The sequence below is a fragment of the Garra rufa genome, chromosome 17 (assembly GCF_049309525.1).
Source record: "Garra rufa chromosome 17, GarRuf1.0, whole genome shotgun sequence".
NCBI classification, from domain to species: Eukaryota; Metazoa; Chordata; class Actinopteri; order Cypriniformes; family Cyprinidae; genus Garra; species Garra rufa.
This window is the reverse complement of record NC_133377.1, coordinates 6,397,060-6,419,251: the sequence shown is the minus strand read 5'-3', so window position 1 is coordinate 6,419,251 and position 22,192 is coordinate 6,397,060. Positions and strand designations below refer to the sequence as shown.

At 32.4% G+C, this 22,192-nt stretch overlaps 2 protein-coding genes across 2 annotated transcripts; one reads left to right on the top strand and one right to left on the bottom strand.

The window, feature by feature from the left end:
• The first annotated feature begins 4,289 nt into the window (after positions 1–4,289).
• Positions 4,290–14,291, top strand: tspan13b (tetraspanin 13b). Its single transcript, XM_073822142.1, has 6 exons — positions 4,290–4,507; positions 5,836–6,003; positions 8,532–8,612; positions 10,531–10,644; positions 10,878–10,988; positions 12,757–14,291. Exons 1-6 carry the CDS (start codon positions 4,445–4,447, stop codon positions 12,829–12,831), a joined length of 612 nt encoding a protein of 203 aa, XP_073678243.1. The 5' UTR covers positions 4,290–4,444; the 3' UTR covers positions 12,832–14,291.
• Positions 14,292–16,014: 1,723 nt separating this feature from the next.
• Positions 16,015–17,751, bottom strand: agr2 (anterior gradient 2). Its single transcript, XM_073822187.1, has 8 exons — positions 17,621–17,751; positions 17,335–17,461; positions 17,048–17,111; positions 16,910–16,962; positions 16,743–16,819; positions 16,531–16,594; positions 16,352–16,435; positions 16,015–16,264 (listed from the first exon to the last, which is right to left on the bottom strand). Exons 2-8 carry the CDS (start codon positions 17,450–17,452, stop codon positions 16,215–16,217), a joined length of 510 nt encoding a protein of 169 aa, XP_073678288.1. The 5' UTR covers positions 17,453–17,461; positions 17,621–17,751; the 3' UTR covers positions 16,015–16,214.
• Between the last annotated feature and the right edge of the window lie 4,441 nt (positions 17,752–22,192).

Here is a 22,192-nt window from a genome sequence, read left to right as displayed (position 1 = left end):
ATGGAAATAAAATATACAAAAACATTTATCAATTATCAATTATTTATCAATAATAATGTATTATTGGAATAAATTACTGGAATAAAAATGAATAAAAAAATATATTATTATTTTAATACTATTCAAAAACATAGTTCATAAAAATAGCGGAGAAAAAAACAAAAAAAAATAAAACAAAGTGAAAACAGAAATTACACAAAATATTGATGAAAACTATAATGGCATCTCAATGATAGCCTACCAAAATAACACTGCAGAGACCATCTTCAAAAACAGATAATGACTTTGCTGCCTCCTAGTGGTCAATAGAATAAAAAGCTGTTAAAACCATGGCAAAAACTTGCAGATAAATTGCATTTAGATTGCTTTGCAGATATTGTGCAGTTTGTTTGTTTTATCATTATATATTGACTAGGATGACTGAAAACATGATTGGAACACGATTGGATTACCAAACAACCATAAACCATCTTAAGAAACTGGTTCACAGACCTTTCACATTATCACTTTAAATCCCACAATTTAATTCTTTCATTTCAGCTAAAACAAGCACTTTAAAAGGCCTTTCTCATCCCGTAGACTTTGACTGTGTAAGTGCCCTAGGGGCCCTTGAGATTTAAACACAGCCCGCTTCTGTTCTCTCACTGGCAGGTCAGCTTTACTCTGATCTTATTATCTCTGCGCCTCAGGAAAACTTGTGTGTCTTGACTGGAGCAGACGTCTGCCCTCTAGCGACTGCATCAGCGCATCTATCAAAGAGGAATTTATACTCACGTAACATGTTTCAGATCTTCTTCTTATGTTTCAGATTTTCTTATTTTCTGTTAAACACAAAATAAGATTTTTAGAACAGTTTGGTTACCAGCGTTCTTCAAAATAACGTATTTTATGTTCAACTGAAGAAAGTACTATTCCTTTAATTACAAGGAAAAGGTCTGCAATATATAGTTGTTAAATCTAAAGCTAAATCATAAACCCAGTTTACATAAAATTTTTTAGACATTTGGCCCTGGGCTGCGATTATGCATTTATATTACTTCAAGTAATCTATAATGCATGCCACATTACTTATCTCTAAAATATGTTATAGCAGAGACCAGTATCTCACTAATGCAATTACATAAATAAAGTTACTTTTATTCAACCAGCAAGTTTTTTATTAGCGGAAATGACACAGGCTTCTCCCAAAAAATAATAATACAATGTACAAGAGGCATCATTGTGGAAAAAAAAGTATTTCTCAGCTTTTTTTTCAATAATCAATAGAAAAGCCTTTATTGGCTGTAACAGCAAACAAACACTTCCTAGAATTGCTGACCAGCTTTTTGCATGTCTCCACTGGTATTTCTGCCCATTCATCTATGAGCTCCAACTCTTTCAGGTTGGAGGGTCTTCTTGCCATCACCCTGATCTTTAGATCCCTCCACAGATTCTCAATTGGATTTAAGTCAGGACTCTGGCTGGGCCACTGCAAAATGTTAATGTTTTTGTCTGCTAACCATTTCGTCACCACTTTTGCTGTGTGTTTTGGGTCGTTGTCGTGCTGAAATGTCCACTGGTGCCCAAGGCCAAGTTTCTCTGCAGACTGCCTGATGTTGTTGTTGAGAATTTTGATGTATTGCTCCTTTTTCATGGTGCCGTTTACTGTGATGAGGTTCCCTGGTTCACCGGCTGAAAAACACCCCAAAAACATTAGGTTCCCACCACCATGTTTGACAGTGGGGATGGTGTTCTTAGGGTTGAAGGCTTCTCCTTTTTTACACCAAATGAAGGCTACATCATTGTGGCCAAACAATTCAATTTTTGTTTTATCAGACCATAAAACAGAAGACCAGAAGTCTTCTTCTTTGTCCACATAAGCATTTGCAAAGGCCAAGCAGGCTTTTGTGTGCCTTATCTGGAGAAGTGGTGTCCTCCTTGGTCTGCGTCCGTGGAACCCAGCGGTGTGCAGTGTCCGATGGACTGTCTGCCTTGAGATGTTGCCACCAGCAGAGCCCAGATTCATCAGGATGGCCTTGGCCTCTATTTATGACGTGCTCACACAAAGTTTAAATGATTTGCAATGGTCGCTTTGTTGCGTCCAGTGTAGACAGACTTTAGCTGTTGCGGCACGGTGTAGACATGGTGTTAGCCATGACTGTCCACAAACCAACAGCAGAGAGCTTCTGTTTTTCACCTGTTGAGTTGATTAAAACAGCTGTTCCCAAAGAATCAGGGTAATTAGGATGCTTTAGAACAGCTTGGACTATTTGGAATGGTATAGAACTTTGGATTTTCCCATATCTGTGACAGTTTGCAAAGGGTATGAATAATTTTGGACATGCCAAGTTTTGTTCAAATGTAAATAAAAGCTGAGAAATATTTTTTTCCACAATGATGCCTTTTGTACATCTTATTATACCCAGACAAAAAAAAAAAACTTGTTGGTTAAATAAAAGTAACTTTAATCAGAATTTGCCAGGGGTATGAATAATTTCGGGCTTGACTGTATATAGTTTCTAAAGTAGTGGTTCACCCAAATTAATTGTTCAAAGCTTTTCACAATACTTTGGTATGCCCATTATAATGAATAAAATGAATTATTGCATTTTAATTTTTTTATATATAAAATAATGTCATATCTATCTTAAACTAAGCATTTTGTCATGTCCCTAAGGTACTTCACTGAGTTTGTACTTAAATTATTAACAAAATGTGCATAGTGTCTGTGATATTTGGTCTAAAAAACTGCGAAATATTTTATAAAAAACAGACTTTAAAGTTCAGTCCTTTAGTTCTTCAGTCTGAACTCAACCCTGTCACACTAACCATTCTACGGCCATAATAATTTAGGCTCTGCTCAAATGTGGCATTATTTACCAGAAATGACATCATTTAGATCTCTTAAATAGTGGTGCAAAATTATTAGTAGTATCATACTTTTTTTTCATCTTTTTGAGGCATATTATAGTCAGGGAGGGTACTGTCAAGCTTAACAACTCAACCCCGTCACATAAAATTAAGAAATTATATATATGTTATATATCGACTATGTGTTATATGTATATATATATATATATATATATATATATATATATATATAGATATATATAGATATAGATATATATAATGTGTGTGTGATATATGTTATATATGTGTATATATATAATGTGTGTGTGATATATGTTATATATGTGTATATATATATATATATATATATATATATATATATATATATACTGTTATATATTATAAAATTGTGTATAAAAAGTCCTGTCCCACCTATTATAATCTTCACGTTAATTAATATTAAAAATGAGAATGGAAGAATGTAAAACTTAATGTAAAAATATCAGTTTTATTTCGGCACAAACTCTGTGAATAAGGACAAACACAGAGGCATAAACTAAAACATGTCACATGACAATTCTGCAATACCTGGATCATTTGCTGACCTCTTCAAACGTTAAACTACAGGTATAGGCATAAAACCATCAACAGTTTTCATCTTTGACTTCGCAGCCATTATTGTTGTCTGGAATAAATGCTTGTCTTCGCAACTGTTACTAGGGGGACGCGGGAATACGTGCAAACCACGTCCTGTCAATGAGTCTATGGTCTGTACGATCATCATTCAAGAAAACTGACCAATCAATTTTACCGCGCACTGCCAGTCCCGCCTCCTTGCATGGTTGCCAGGTCGATGTAAAACCCCTCTTGGAATGCGCTTTCCCACATTACATATATATAAATATTTTATGAGAATAAATTATCACCTTGGTATTCACGTAACTATTGTTATTGTATCTAACTTATTGGTATTTTTTTTGTTTCTGTTTTTAAGCCAAATAAATAAATTAATAAAAATAAAACATATAGGCCTACATATTTTCTTCTTTTCTTTTCCGGAAGATTTTTTTTAAACAATCTATGCTCCATATTCATAATATAACAAATAAATAATAAAGTATTAATTGTAAAACAGCTTATTATATTAATTAAAATAAAATATAATATAATTTATTATAGAACTTATTATACTCATGATATAAGTTGAATTATAAAAGTACAATTTGTAGGCTAAGTCCAAAGAAAACTTGTGTAAGCTACAATCTTGTATTTTCTATACACAGAAATTATCAATTTGAAAGAATTGCATTTATATTATATTGTATTATAGTTCATTAGCAAATTTGCGGTCAAACTCCACTAAGCTTAAAAACGACACTGAGCATCCCACCTTAATCTTAAAAAAGGATGGATTTTAGTTGTGGATCTGGCAACCTCTCATGCATCAGCGTTCACTGTGAATTGGTCTGAACCACACGCGTCTTATTTTCTCGTTGCTCAACTACAGTTTCGTCTCTTAAATTGTTGGATTTGCATGTCATGTAACTGACATTTCCAAATACAAAACATTTACACGGGTGAAAGCTTTTGTCGGGGAGAAATAACAGCATTCAAGATGGGTTGCGCTGGATTCACCTGCTCCAAGAATTCCCTGTGCGCGCTCAACATCCTCTATGTTGTGAGTAACCAATGCGAGAATGGAAGCAACCATATGGAACATCTTTATCAGGCTTTATCATAACATTAGCACATCTGTTTAGCAAATACTCATACAAGAACATAGTGTTTCTGTGAGGCTGTATTGCAGCCGTCGGTGTCTCAGGATTCATGTGAATTATTTAGAGAGATTCTTTGTGTGGAATGAGGCCGATGAGCGGTTCTGGTTTCACACGCAGCCTGTAGAATAACATCCTCGCAACTCGTCTGTTTTGCCGAAGTCACATCCTGCTTTTGTTCTACTAATACAGATATCCTGCTTCATTAGTCTGGAGCTGATATTGTGGTGTTGATCAAACATGTCTGCACTCACCATTTACATTAGAGAAAGAAAACATTATTATCAGCTGGGATCATTCACTTGTTACTTAATAGGAGGAAGCAGTAGCTCAGGGGGCATTTCTCTTTGTTGGTCAATATGGACTAACCTCTAAATACTCATTTCTGCTTTAAGGAAAGAATAGGCTTGTGTTTTATTGCTCAAGTGACATCACAGCTGTTGCTGGGCCATTCTCAGAAAACGGTGCCATTTGCCTGCCATTTGTTTTCCCATGAATCACCACTGACAGAGTCAACAGGAACCTAAACCCAGTCGCATTATTTGATCGATTTAAACTTTGTTTGGTTTTCCACCTAATTGTGTTTTATTTCAGTTTACTTAAAGGAGTAGTTCACTTTCAGAACAGAAATCTACAGATAATGTACTCACCCCCTTGTCATCCAAGATGTTCAGGTCTTTCTTTCTTCAGTCGTAAGGAAATTGTTTTTTGAGGAAAACATTTCAGGATTTCTCTCCATATAACGGACTTCTATGGTGCCCCGAGTTTGAACTTTCAAAATGGCAGCTTCAAATGGCTCTAAATGATCACAGCCGAAGAAAAAAGGGTCTTATCTAGCAAAACGATCGGTTATTTTCTAAAAAAAAAAAATTACAATTTATAAACTTTTTCATCTCAAATGCTCATCCTGTCTAGCTATACTTTTATAAATTGTAAAAAAAAAAATGTACAAAATAACCGATCGTTTTGCTAGATAAGACCCTCCTTTCCTCGGCTGTGATCGTTTAGAGCCATTTGAAGCTGCATTTTGGAAGTTTAAACTCGGGGGCAGCATAGAAGTCCACTATATGGAGAGAAATCCTGAAATGTTTTCCTCAAAAAACATAATTTCTTTACGACTGAAGAAAGAAAGACATGGACATCTTGGATGACAAGGGGGTGAGTACAAATTTTTGTTACGAAAGTGAACTACTCCTTTAATACTAACAGTATTTTTCCTCCCTGTTTTCAGATGGTGAGCTTGCTGATGATTGGCATTGCCGCCTGGGGCAAGTGTTTTGGCTTGGTGTCGAGCTTCCAGGTGGTGGGTGGCATCATTGGAGTGGGGGTCTTCCTCTTCTTTGTTGCCCTCGCTGGACTTATTGGTGCCATGAAGCACCACCAGGTTTTGCTGTTCTTTGTATCCTTTACTATGATCAAACAGTGCTCTACAACTAATTTGTTCTGAATTTAGACATTAGTAATTGTAAGGGTTTAATACTTGTATGTAAACAACAGCATGGATTGCACAGTTCATGTATTACTGAATACATTGTTCTGCTAATTTGCACTGTCTAAACTCAGGAAAAAACATGTGCAAGCTGCTAAATCATATAGAGAAGGACTTAGTTAGCAGGAAAGGACACAATATTTTGACAAGCTAAAGTTAATAGGTGGTAAAGAACATTATTAGTTAAGATATTAGCCTAAGATTTCACCTACCTGATCAGAAATGATAAGTACAAACACAAATGTTGTCAAGATTCTTGCCCTGGAAATCCTGGTTCAGTTTGGCCAACCACAAACGCCTTCTGTTCCTCAGTTTTTTGCACTCTTCTGCTTGATTTGTTAACTTTTGGCAGTCTGTATTACTCTAAATGTTTTCCCTGGTCCAATCGATTAGTACAGCCCAAAACATGACGATAATTGATCAGCAGCAATAATCAGCAAAATATGCCAGTTTTATTTGGCTCAGTGGCATTGTTTATATTTAATGTTGCTAATATGGCCGATTGTTTGCTTGTCGTGAAAACATTTTATGGCCCTGGACCACAAAACCAGTCATAAGGATCAATTTTTTTATTGAGATTTATACATCATATGAAAGCTTTCCATTGATGTATGGTTTGTTAGGATAAGACAATATTTGGTTGAGATACAACTATTTAAAAAGCTTGAGGGTGCAAAAAAATTGAAATATTGAGAAAATCGCCTTTAAAGTTGTCTAAATTAAGTTCTTAGCAATTACGTATTTGCATATTTATGGTAGAAAATGTACAAAATATCTTCATGGAACATGATCTTTACTAAATATCCTAATGATTTTTAGCATAAACCAAAAAATCTATCATTTTGACACAATTTGCTACAAATATACCCGTGCTACTTAAAGGAGTAGTTCACTTTCAAAACAAAAATTTACAGATAATGTACTCACCCCCTTGACATCCAAGATCCATGTCTTTCTTTCTTCAGTCGTTAAGAAATTATGTTTTTTGAGGAAAAACATTTCAGGATTTCTCTCCATATAATGGACTTCTATGGTGCCTCCGAGTTTGAACTTCCAAAATGCAGTTTAAATGCAGCTTTAAACGGCTCTAAATGATCCCAGCCGAGGAAGAAGGGTCTTATCTAGCAAAATGATTGGTTATTTTCTAAAAACATTTACAATTTACACATTTTTTTAATCTCTACACAGAGTACACACAGAGCTAGACAAGACGAGCATTTGAGGTTAAAAAGTATATAAATTGTAATTGTTTTTAGAAAAAAACTGTCGTTTTGCTAGATAAGATCCTTCTTTCCTCACCTGTGATTGTTTAGAGCCATTTGAAGCTGCATTTTGGAAGTACAAACTCGGGAGCACCATAGAAGTCCATTATATGGAGAGAAATCCTTATGACTGAAGAAAGAAAGAAAGACATGAACATCTTGGATGTCAAGGGGGTGAGTACATTATCTGTAAATTTTTGTTCTGAAAGTGAACTACTCCTTTAAGTCCAGGTTCACATTTATATTAAGCAGAATGAATAAATCATTTTAGCTGTACATTTGCAATAATTATGTCAGGGTCGGAAAGTTAAAACAGTTTGCATGAATCCTAATTTTCTTGGTGTATCCATGCTTATTGTGTCTGGTTTCTTACAGTAAACTAGACGCCACTGGAGATGCACTGTAATCAGTCAAAAAAATAATAACTGAAACAAAATAGCTAGGTAATTAGACTATATTGATTTTTTTAAATGCTTTTTTTAATGGCTTAAACCATTTATAAATGTTCATATGAGTATTTTAAATGGCCTCATGCAAACAACATTATGTGTGAGTTGAATAATGTGAGTCATTGCATGATATGCTCTGTGTTGTTCTTTATTGCTTATGAAAATGAGACAGGATTATGATCTGCTCATGTAATGCATTTCACTGTGTGACCATAGAGTGGTGCAGTAGACATGACAAATGTGTGTCTACCACTCTCAAATGAAATGAAATGAACTAATCCCAAGATGAATTTGGGTCATTACTAAAAATGTCCTGGAAGAAGCTTAAATATGATTACATGGTTACTCGGGGAGGAATGATTGCATGATTATTCTGGAAGTCTGTTAAGGGATAGGACACTATTGCAGTATATTACATTTCATACTCAATAAAACATAAAATAAATCATGTTTGTATTTTATGCACCGCTTACAGTGTAATACAATTCTGTAAGTCATTACCATTTATTATTGGGTTTCAAGAGAAAAACCCCAAACAGGCCACTAAATATGCCTTAATTTACATTATGCCTTGTTGAATCTAATTTTGTTTTATTTAAACTTCTGATATTTCATGCAGAACTTCTAAATTCTACTCAAGATAGAGGTAGACTTGGTGTTATTGGTGCATTATGAATATTTCTGCATTTGCATTTTTGTGTTTTAATCCTTAACTCGTTGACAATAGTACATGATCATCCTGTTCCTGGTGTTTGTAGTTCAGTTTTCTGTGTCCAGTGCGTGTCTGGCTATCAATGAGGAGCAACAGGTAAGACTGATCACTGTATTTTACTATAATATACTCGCATAAATCTACTCTGGTGGTCTTTAGTCTTAGAAATGTGCTCCAAATATACATTACCATTCAAAACTTTGGGTTCAGTAAGACTTCAAACTATTTTTATTCAGCATGCCATGGACACTTTTGTAATTGATCAAAAGTGACTAAATGCATTTATAATGTGACAAAAGATTTCTGTTTTAGATAAATGTTGTTCTGGGGAAAATAAGTATCATTATTTGCACAAAAATATTAAGCAGCACAACTGTTTTCAACATTGTTGATGATAAGAAATGTTTTCTGAACAGCAAATAATTAGAATGATTTCTGAAGGATCATGTGACACTGAAAACTGAAGTAATGATACAGAAAATTTAGCTTTGCATCACAGGAATAATTTACATTTTAAAATAAGTTCAGATAGAAAGAAGTTATTTTAAAATAATAGATACAATATTACTGTATTTTTGATCAAATAAATGCAACTTTGGTGAGAATAAGAGACTCAGAAACATTAAAAATAAATACTATATATATATATATATATACACACACACACACACACCCTCTTCTAATGGACAGATTTTTTTCATTTTTAAGCATAAAATGATATTTTAGGGGATTGTGTGCTTTTAATTTTAAATTTGACAGGACACTCTTCTATTCTAACATGACAATGCTTTTTTGTATAAGGCAAGGTTCAAAAATAAATTATTGATTCAGTCAGTGTGGAAGAATTTGACTGGTCTGCAGAAAGCAAAGTCCTAAACCCAGCTGAACACCTCTGGTGTGACTTGAAATGCAGACCTTGAGCCAAAAACTCATCACCAAACACCAGTGACCAAAATTATTGGGACACCCCTTCTTTAGAACAGAAAACGGCACCTCCAAAACTGTGGCAACAAAGATGGAAACAATTCATGTATTTGTAAATGTATAAATTGTATTTCCATCTCTGTTTCAACCGCTTTGGAAGTGTCAAAAATGACTGTACCCAGTCAATGTATAAGTCATTGGTGTTTGGTGATGAGTTTTTGGCCCAAAGTCTGCATTTAAAGTCACTCAAAAGGTGTTCAGCTGGGATCAGGACTTTGCTTTCTGCAGACCAGTCAAGTTCTTCCACACTGACTGAATAAATCTTTTTTTTTTAAGCTGTGTTAGAATAGAAAAGGGTCCTGTCAAAGCTGTTGCTATCAAATTAGAAGCACAGTGTTTATATAGAGACATATTTGGGGCTCCAAATAGAGGGTTTGTACTAATGTCACAATTTGGTCAGTTACCCGAATGTGCAGCCATATCAGCAACACTTGCGTGTAAACAACAGCATGGATTGCACAGTGAATTTACTACTGAATACGTTGTTCTGCTAATTTATGCTGTCTAAACCATGGTAAAAATGGGTGGAAGCTGCTAAATCTTAGTAAGCTGGAAAGGACACAATATTTGACAAACTCAAGTTAAAAGGTGGTAAAATATAGATATTACATTTCACCTACCTGACCGTAAATTATAAGAACAAACGTTGTTGAACAAACAGGATTCTTGCCCTGGAAATCCTGGTTCAGTTTGACCAACCACAGATGCCTTTTTTCCACTCTTCTCCTTGATTTGTTATAACTTTTGGCAGTCTGTAGTACTCAATGTTGTCCCTGGTCTGACTGATTAGTACAGCCCAAAACATGACCATAATTAACCATTTTCACCAGCAATAATCAGCAAAATATGCAAGTTCTGTTCGGTTCAGTGGCATTGTTTACATTCAGAGCTGCCAATATTCTATAAACGTTCTAAAATTAACTCTTTTGCCACACCTGCCAATAGACTTCTGCAAGCTCAGATCTTTATAAATAGAATGCTTTGCTTTTCATTGATTGTACCATGTTGTGTTTTCTCATCCTTTGTGTAGAATCACCTGTTGGAGGTGGGCTGGAACAACTCTCTGACCACTCAGAGGGACGTGGAGAAGAGTCTGAACTGCTGTGGTTTCTCCCACATGGATGTCAATGGAAGCTGCGCTGCTGTAATTTTTCTCAATACAAAAACTTCATTGTTGTTTTGTTGTGTTCCTGTAGCATTGCATGTGTTGAACGATATAAATGACACCTGTGTGGGTGATAATGGTTGTGCTACTCATTTGTATGCTGATGATAGCTTAATGAACTTGCAAGTGTGTGACAAGTTAAGTAATTGCATTATTTGTTCCATTATAATAACTCGGCGCTCTTGTCAATGTCTTTTTTCGCCCTCGTGCAGCCCTGCTTTCATTACAGCACTTGCACCACGTGTGCAGCGAAGATCCGGGAGCACGCCGGCGAGGTGCTGCGCTTCGTCGGAGGGATCGGCCTCTTCTTCAGCTTCACCGAGGTCAGTCTGCTAAATTAACTCACTTCTTTTAGATTCTTCACTGACCTTTACAGATTGAATGATTTATGGTTTTGTTCATTTTTCTTCATTGTCAGGTATCTTAAAAATATTTGTTATTTTTAAATAAAAAGATACAGAAATTGCACATTTGCTCAAAATGTACTCACCCTAAGGTCATCCAAGATGTAGATGAACAGATTTGGAGAAATGTAGCATTACATCACTTGCTCACCAATGCAAGTGAATGGGTGCCGTCAGAATGAGAGTCCAAACAGCTGATAAAAACATCACAATAATCCACAAGTAATCTACACGACTCCAGTCCATCAATTAACATCTTGTGAAGTTAAAAGCTCCAATTTTGTGATAAGCAAATCCTTAAATAACACATTTATAACTTAAAACTACTGCTGAGTCTATCAATAATATTGCTTAGTCCAGTGAGAAACTCAGCTTGTCTCAATCAGGAGAGAAAAATGCACAGGTTTACAAGTGAAAACAGTCCAAAACAGCTCTAAACAAATATCCTGGTGGATTTTGTTTTAGGAGAACAACAAGAGATGCACTTTTTCAGCGGATAAAGTTATTATGGATTATTGAAAGAAGTTAAAACACCTTGATGGATTTGTTTATTACAAACACACTGCTTTTCGCTTCACAAGATGTTATTTGATGGACTGGAGTCGTGTAGATTACTTGTGGATTATTGTGATGTTTTTATTAGCTGTTTGGACTCTCATTCTGATGGCACCCATTCACTGCAGAGGCAAGTAACATAATGCTAAATTCCAGATAAAGACACAACCTCATCTACATGTTTTATTTTTGGGTGAACTACACTACCAGTCAAAAGTATTTGAACAGTACAATATTTAATGTTTTTAATAGAAGTTTCTTCTGCTCACAAAGCCTGCATTTATTTGATCTAACGTACAGCAAAAACAGTAACATTTTGAAATATTTTTACTTTTTAAAATAGCTGTTTTCTATTTGAATATATTTAAAATATAATTTATTCCTGTGATTTCAAAGCTGAATTTTTAGCATCATTACTCCAGTCAATGATCCTTCAGAAATCATTCTAATATTCTGATTTGCTGCTCAAAAAAAAAACATTTATTATTATTATTATTATGTTAAAAACAACTAAATAGTTTTTTTTTTTTTTCAGGTTTCTTTGGCATATTGAAAGTTCAGAAGAACAACATTTATCTGAAATATAAATCTTTTGTAACATTATAAATGTCTTAATCATTACTTTTGATCAATTTATAGCATTCATGCTAAATAAAAGTATTAATTCATATAATTTCTTCCCCTCAAAAAATATTGACTCCAAACTTTTGAATGGTATAGTGTATAATGTTATAAAAAGCTTTTTATTTAAGCTAAATGCTGATCTTTGGATCTTTCTATTCATAAAAGAGTCCTGGAAAAAAAAATACTCAACTGTTTAAAATAATGATAATAATAATAATAATAAATGTTTCTTTGACAGCAAATCTCTGAAAGATCATGTGACACTGATGACCAGAATATTAATGCTGAAAATGTATCTTTTGATCACAGGAATAAATTACATTTTAAAATATTTAAATAGAAAACAGTTATTTTAAATAGTACAAATATTTCAAAATTGTACTGTTTTTGCTGTTCTTTGGATCAAATAAATGCAGGCTTGGTGAGCAGAAGAGACATAAAAAATATTAGTAGTGTATACTTTTAAATGGTTAACTTAAGTTTCCTCTTGTCGTTCTGCTTGTTTCAGATCCTGGGAGTTTGGCTGACATACAGGTACAGAAACCAAAAAGACCCACGGGCGAATCCCAGCGCCTTCCTGTAGGTTTGATTCTTATGATGAATTCGTCGTCGGACCACTGGATATCTCACTGGAGCTGTTAAAGAGAGTGTGCGTTTGCTTTTACTGAAGAGGAGACCAGTCTGCGTGCTCTTGCTGCTATATATAAATATGTGCTTGATTTTTCAAGAGTACAGTGTGACCGCACTGTACTGTACTGTACTGTACGTTATGACTATGAGGCTGTACTTATGCTTGAAGAATTCCTCTCGATGAAAGAACAGAACACCAAAAACCAATATGCAGTACTTACACTAATGGGCTAAACAACAAAGACCACTCGATTTTATGTTATCAATTTTATTTTACAATTGAGGTCAAAAGTTTAGATACACCTTGCAAAACCTGCAAAATGTTAATTATTTTACCAAAATAAGAGGGATCATACAAAATGCATGTTATTATTTATTTAGCACTGACCTGAATAAGATATTTCACATGAAAGAAGTTTATATATAGTCCACAAGAGAAAATAATAGTTGAATTTATAAAAATGACCATGTTCAAAAGTTTACATACACTTGATTCTTAACACTCTGTTGTTACCGGAATTTTGTGTTTTTTTTTTGTTTTTGTTTAGTGATAGTTGTTCATGAGTCCCTTGCTTGTCCTTGTCACCGTTCTTCAGAAAAATCCTTCAGGTCACATTAATTCTTTGGTTTTACAGCATTTTTGTATATTTAAACCTCTTCCAACAATGACTGTATGATTTTGAAATCCATCTTTTCAAACTGAGGGACTCAAATGCAACTATTACAGAAGGTTCAAATGTTCAATGATGCTCCAGAAGGAAACACAATGCATTAAGAGCTTTTTTAATGTGAAATATATCTTAATCAGGTCAGTACTAAATAAAAAATAACATGCGTTTTATATGATCACTCCTATTTTGGTCAAATAATTAACATTTTGCAGATTCTGCAAGATGTATGTGAACTTTTGACCTCAACTGTCGTAGAAAACATTAAGAGAAAATGAGCTGCTGTGATCAAAACAGTTTGCAGTGTGTGAGCATGACACTATTTTATATATGCTGACAATATCAAATCCACATCAGTTTCTTATATTATTATATTAAGGTACATGTTATCAATTAGCATGAACGATAAAAATTGGAGATGCTCAGAATGCAATAAAGTTGCAATGAAAAAACTGCCAGAATGCTAGATACACTACTGGACTTCACTAATTAGTATAAAATTGCAAAGTAAAAACATTTTCTTGAGCACTGATCTCAGATTTCATACTACATATTTATCTGCTTATTTTGTTTTACGTATCCAAGTGTGTGTTAGTTTACCGATTTGATTTTGTGTATCGTTTTGCCTTCTTGCATGAATTCCTCATTGAAATGTACATCTATATCCACTGGTTCTGTGAACTACGCTCTGAAGCATTTGAAATCAGAAAAAAATAAAAATAAAGACCCTGAGGACACAATTGTACTTTGGCTCATTTTGTCTTTTTTGTGTATAACCTAATTATTGGGTTTCCACAATAGTGGCTAATGCCTTTATTGTCTGAAATCCTATTCATTTTCAGTGCATTTCAAGACAGCAACTTCCTCTAACCTCAAAGCCAATCAGAGACTGACACGCTCAGGCCTAGAGCTCAGTGTATAACAAAGGCAGCTAGTAACCAAGCAACAATATGACTCAGGAAAACATGCTGCTTGCTTGCAGCAGAGCCATATAAAAAGAGAGTTGCGACACTCCCATAGGCTTCCATAGGAACTGAGGAATGCGGAAGTAAAGCGTGTGATGGAGCGGTCAATAGTTCCAAACAACCAATAGCTCCTCCATTGAAGCCCATTCATTTCAGCGCTTCTCAAGCACAGTCGCAAGTATATTGAAGAAATTACTGCATTTCTTTACATTTTAACGCATCAGTTGACCTCTCGGAAAACTGGCCAATCGTGGTGTTTTATGAAGCATGTTATAGTTAATGTTTATCGTTAAAAAATAAACAGTTAAACTGTAAATGCAGCTGGATAACGTGAGAAACACCGTAATAGCGACCATAACCAGATACTAGTTGTCATATTTTTATGTTTTTAGTCTTTCTGCAATCTTTCTCTCACTGTAGGAGGTTGAATGAGTTTCAGTAAAGACTGCATTCAAGAAACACGATAAAAATGTATGCTGAATGCAATTCGTTGCCTTGTGTTTTTTAAACATTATTTTCATCTTTTCTATTATGTTAAATGCCATTTTTGCTTGCCTTTTATAATATTCACTTATGTTGTATATTTGAATATCATAAAACAAGAGTAAATTACTTTTTTTTAATTTAACATTAAATCATTAAATCGAAACATACTGTATAAAAAAGAGTGTTTGATCATGTCCAAATACACATGCAGATGTATTTAACCTTAAATATTACACTAACTTTAATCTAAATACTATATTAGAAAATGTTATCTTTTAAATGGTCAGGATCATTATTGCACATATTAAGTACAAAAAACCTCCTCAAAATATTTACTAAATAGAACTTAACTATATATATTACAGTTATTTAATTGAATAAAAGTTACACTTAAGGTGTTTGGTCACATTTGACTGCCAAAGAGTATGAGAACATATTAATTATGTCTCTTTATCTTTCCCCAGAATAAAATGCGATTGTAAAGCGTATTCAGAGAAGTTATCAATACACAATCATTGCACATTATGTGTTAATAATTACTCGAAATTGCTGCAAATATAGTAAAACTGCTGTCTATCCTATTTAACTCCATTCAAACACATTGACAGCGCGGAGCTGTTTGGAACTATTGAGCGCTCCATGAACCACGTGACCGTGCGGCGGCGAGATCAAAGCGTGTCGCAACTCTCTTTTTATATGGCTCTGGCTTGCAGTTACTCTGACTCCTCCCACCAGGACACTAACCGGAGACTCCGTTAAAGGAACAGTTAAACAAACTATCCAACGGTAGCCATTGACTTCCATAGTACTTTTTTCCTATGCTAGTTTACAAATCATTTGAAAACATCTGTATTTGTGCTTAGTATAATAGATAAATTCAAACAGGTTTTGAGGTAAGTTAATGACAGAATTTTCATTTTTAGACGAGCTGTCCCTTTAAATAGAAAACCCACATGGCTTCTGCTTTGAATAAACGGCGCAAATATAACAGCATAAACAAATGACCAGGAGAAACGATTTTTCAAACAACTTCATTTATTGAAAAAAAAAAACATGAAAAGAAAGCCTGAAGTTTGCCATCTACTTAAAGAACATATTTCAATTTTGTACAGGTCTTTACAGTGCGTTTCATGCCGTCAGTAAACAAATGACAGGAAAATAGTGACCCTCAAGGAAGTAACATCCTTTCGGCGGACAAAAACATTAGGCTTTTGTGTTCACAACTCTGTCTTCAGAAACTTCATGGCTCTTTGCATGTTGCTCAACACTGTGGAAACAAAACCAAACGAATGATGCTGTCAGTTTGATAAAATGGGATAATCATTTTTAGCATTGAAACGGCTTTCAGACTTACAGAGTTTCATGTCGTTGGGTTCATAGGCGTACATGCGGTTGGAATAGCGGCCAGTGATGTCTGCACGAACAGTCATGGAGGGATCTGAAGCAAGGAAAGGGTTTGAATCATTTATGAAGACTATTTCATAACGTGTAGCATTAGCTATTTATGTATCATTCATGATTAAATCAACTCACCAACAAAGATGATTCTGGGAACGTACTGGCCGTCAGGAGACAAGTGTTTATCTGTGGTCTCGTACTGTAAAAGTTCAATTCACAGACATTTATACTCATAACAGACGACTAGAACCTAAAGATTAGTACTTTAAATACTGATCTATAAATCAAAATACTGTTCATTGTCAGTGAGGCTAACTGTTTAACTAGTGTAATGTTGGGCTACTCACCACCAAGTTCAAGATCACAAATTCCTCATCGACCAATTTCTGGATTTCTTTATCCTCCGCGAAGGCTTTCTTCATAGCTGTTGAAATAATATCAAACACATTACGGTAAACTGCTCTGGTAATTTTAAACTAACCAAAAATTGTCAAAGTCTTTATTTGAGCCTTACCCTGGCTGTGTGGACAGTCCTCCAAATGAAAGATGACCATGAGGGGCTTGTTCCTAGTTAAAGCCATTGAAAAAAGTTAAATGTATATCAAAAATCATTAAAAGTCCTGATTATTGAACATTTATGAGCATTTCTCACTTGGATCGTGACCAAAACAGAGCTTCCTCATACGTCTGTGCCCAAATGAGCTGATCACCCCATCCTGAAAGGAAAATAATACCGAATATGAATCCTAACAACAGCCATCATCTACTTAACCGATGCGAATGATGACTTCTACTACATCAGTATTGCACAAAGTGAGGTATGACATAGCATTTCACAACCTTAACGAAAAGGATCCTTATAATACTTTCTGCAAATATAGTTGCATATATAAAAAAGCTGATACAAATTATATTTTGGGATGTTTTCGTTAAGCTGACCTCTGGAGAGAGTCTGAGGAATCCTCTTTTCTTTCTTTGGAGTGGTCTTGTCAGGCTTCCCCATGGCAGAAGACAAGGTCACCAGGACCAAGAGCACTGATAGTATTCCTTTAAGCATCTTTAGAAGCTGAAAGAGCCAAACATTTCAATATACAGCTGTTAGGAAATGACAAAGCATTGTTTAAACTTCAGTCTTGGCAGTTAGTGTTGCACATTTGAAAATGACCTGGGAAAGCTTTCAGAGAAACATATAAGCATATAAAAGTCTGTAATGTCAGTTCCTCACCTGTTCTTGGTTTCTTTCCTGAGTGTGTTCGGACTCAGACTCCTGGTGTCTCTCTGTTTCACCTGTGCGGCTCTTATAGCTGTTCACCTGAGGCTCCGCCCACCCCTCTTCTGTTCTGGAATGTATTTCTATTCAGCTATTCAGCCTTATTTTGCAAGCAAACTTTGCATTAACTCTTTTATTTGGCTTGGCGCCAAGGACAGGTCAGCAGATAGTCTTGATAAGCTATTGAAGACTGGTATGATTGGGCTTTCTACGATTGGCTGAGCACTGAAAGGTGATGTCAGAAGGGTACATTAATGGGCTTTTCTAATTTTGAGGCATGACGTGGTGTTAGAATGAGAACCCTGTTTATTCATGCATATTTTTTATCATGTTATCATCAAACATTGAACACAGATTTGAATGAATTGTTTGTTGCTGCATCTGAAGGACATCTGTTATTTGGAATATGTAGGAATATTTGGATGTTATAAGTCACTAGTGTATTATAATCTGTTCTCTGTAATATAATAGGGTGTGTATTGTATACAGGATTCTTAATAGTCTACATACGACGTGTAGTTTGCTGGTGAAATCCTGCCCTTCAAACATTTGCTCAATGAAGCGCTCAAAAGGAAGTTTCTTGAACACCGTTCCTTCGAAAAGACTGACGTGTCCTTAAAGCGACTGGTTTTATATGATAAGATTGTGGTGTAACTTTTTTCTCTGTAACCTTTTATTATGATTATTTTAAATAATAATTTGAATTATTATACAATAAAATTAATTTGATTATTATTTAAATTCTTTTTTTGTCTTTTCTTTTATTCTTTTCTTTTATTTCTTCTACCGCTTATCTGTACTCATTTTTTAAACCTTTTATTTTTATTTTATTACTTTATTTTATTTCTTCGCCCACTTTTATTACTAATTTTGTACTAATTCTGATAAAGGAAAATCATTTAATTTAATAATATATTTATTTTATTTTATATTTTATTTAATTACTTATACCACTTTTCCATACTAATTGTAATAAAGGAAAGTATAACCAATGACCTATTAATAATATTTAAATTCATTTATTTTTATTTTATTTTTATTTTTTTATTATTATTACTTCTACTACTTTTCCACACTAATTGTAATAAAGGAAAAGCATCACCAGTGACCTTTTATTTTAATATTTTTTATTTTATTTATTTTTTTATTTCTTCTACCACTTTTCCATACTAATTCTAATAAAAGAAAGAATCATCAGGGACTTTTTATTTTAATAATATTTAATTTATTGTTTTTTTTTTATTTCAGATTATTTGATTTTATTTCTTCTTTTCTGTACTAATTTAAATAAATTTATTTTATTTTATTTCATTTTATTATTTTATTTTATTTCTTCTACCACTTTTCCTACTAATTTAAATAAACTTATTTTTTTATTTTATTTTTTTTTTATCTTATTCTACCACTTTTCTGTACTAATTCTAATAAAATAAAAGAATCACCAGGGACTTTTTATTTTAATATTTATTTTATTGTGTTTTATTTTATATTATTTTATTTTATTTTATTTTATTTTATTTCTTCTACCACTTTTCCATATTAATTTAAACAAATTAATTTTATTTCATTTTATTATTTTATTTTATTTCTTCTACCACTTTTCTATACTAATTCTAATAAGCATCACCAGAGAACGTTTATTTTAATATTTTTTTTATTTTTTTTATTTTATTTTTTTATTTCTTTTACCAAATTTTTTTTCGTACTAATTCTAATAAAAGCACCACCAGGGACTTTTTATTTTAATAATATTTATTTTATTGTATTTGATTTTATATAAATTTATTTTATTTTATTTTATTTCTTCTACCACTTTTCCATACTAATTTAAATAAATATATTTTATTTCATTTCGCTTTTTTATTTTAATTTATTTCTTCTATACCACTTTTTTTGTACTAATTTTAATAAAAGAAAAGCATCATCAGGGACTTTTTTATTTTAATAATATTTATTTTATTGTATTTTATTTTATATTAATTTATTTTATTTTATTTCTTTTACCACTTTTCCATACTAATTTAAATAAATATATTTTATTTCATTTTGCTTTTTTATTTTAGTTTATTTCTTCTACCACCTTTTTTTCGTACTAATTTTAATAAAAGAAAAGCATCATCAGGGACTTTTTTATTTTAATAATATTTATTTTATTGTATTTTATTTTATATTAATTTATTTTATTTCATTTCGGCTTTTTTTTCTACTGCTTTTACGTACTAATTCTAATTTTAAAAAAAGCATTACCAGTGAATTTTTATTTTAATATATATATATATATATATATATATATATATATATATATTATTTTATTTTATTTTATTTCTTCTATCACTTTTCTGTACTAATTCTAATATTGAAAAGCATCACCAGTGACCTTTCATTTTAATAATATTTATTTTCGTTTCTGTTTATATCTTATTTTGTATCTTTCTACCGCTAATACTAATACTAATAAATAAATACATACTAATTCTAATACAGGAAAAGCATCACCAGTGACATTTTAGTTTAATTATTTAAAAATGATGCTGATATCTGTATTACATGACAGTTGTACACGTTATTGGGTAACATCCTCTGTCAAGTTGCTCAAACGTACAGTGTGAACATTTCCGGAGCAAGTCATTGCTGGTGAGCTGGAGAGGTGAGTGTTTCTGTTTATAGCTGATTTGATCTTCTCTGAAAATGACTTTCTCTGAAACTGAGGCCTGACAAAGCCTCTTTCCACTAGCGGCTGTGGGATAATGTGACCAGTGGAGGATCAATGGCGTCTTTGTGCGAGTGGAATGGAGTCAGGGCCTCCACGACAACCAACACCACTCAGACTCAATGAATCCAGTCTTTTTATGACTCCACTCTCTGTGTCCTTCAGCTGGACATTTCACTGTCCCTATATTGTGCTGAAAATGACAGGTATGACTTACTTTGAGTCTGTTTGTCACAAACAAAACACAGGAGTCTACAGCCGAGGAAGGCCTCTTCAACAAAGTCAACAAATTAAGGTTAAAGGTGCTTAACCTTCAGAAAATGATTATACTAATAAAGATACTAAAATATTATTTAAATAATAATGTTTTTTAATCATACAATAATATGTATTTTATTAATACCATTTTTTGTTTATGGAATAAGTGTCTTACCAAGGCTGCATTAATTTGATCAAAAATAAAAACAGCAATACTGTGAAATATTATTACAGTTTAAAAGGATTGTTTTTCTATTTTAGAATATAATGTATTCCTGAATCATTCCTCCAGTCTTCAGTGTCACATGATCCTTCAGAAATCATTCTAATATTCTGATTTGCTTCTCAAGAAACATTTCTTGTTATAATCAATGTTGAAAACAGTTTGTTAATATTTCTGTGGAACTACGGATGCATTATTTTTTAGTATTTTTAGATTAACAGAAGAACTAAATGACAGCATTTTATTAATATTTTGTATAAATAAGTGTATATATATATATATATATAAATGAGCAAAATCTAATTTCATATAGAAATATATGATGAATATATTAGTATTTTAAAATTCTGTAATAATGCATTATATATTGTTATATCAATAGATTTTGTATCATATACCTATAATTATGTATTATTATATAATATATATATATATATATGATTATGTAGTCTTGCTGAAAATGTTTTATTTTAATATTTCTATTATTTTATTTATTTTATTTCTTCTACCACTTTTTCATACTGATTGTAAAATAGCATCACCAGTTACTTTTATTTGAATAATATTTAAATTATTATTATTATTTATTTCTACTAATCCTTTTTTCATACTAATTATAATGAAAAGCATCACTAGTTACTTTTACTTTATTAATATATATATATATATATATATATATATATATATATATATATATATATATATATATATATATTATTTTATTTTATTTTAATTCTTCTACCACTTTTCCATACTAATTGTAAGGAAAAGCATCACTAGTTACTTTTATTTTAATGTTTAAATTATTTAATTTAATTTGATTTATTTAAAATTTTATTTCATTTTATTTCTTCTACCACTTTTCCATATTATTTGTATGGAAAAGCATTATCAGTTACATTTATTTTAATAATATTTAAATTATTTGATTTTATTTTAATTCTTCTACCACTTTTCCATACTGATTATAAAGAAAAGCATCACCAGTTACTTTTATTTTAATAATATTTTAAATATTTTAAATTAATTTATTTTTAATTTTATTATTTAATTTTATTTTTCTAATACTTTTACTTACTAATTCTAATAAAGTTTAGTTTTAATAAAACTTTTAGTTTAATCATTCAAAAATGTTGACATTTTTTTATTAATTAATTTATTTATTATTTGACAATTTATTGTGTACTTGCAGAAAAATAAATAATAACACATTTTTTCTTTTTTCTTCTTTTTATGTGATTAATATTTCGTAGTTTAATTCCTGGGAAATAGAAGAATGCAAATGAACATTTATCAACAGCAGTCTAGTTTAGCATTATGATCACAAAACTGCTTA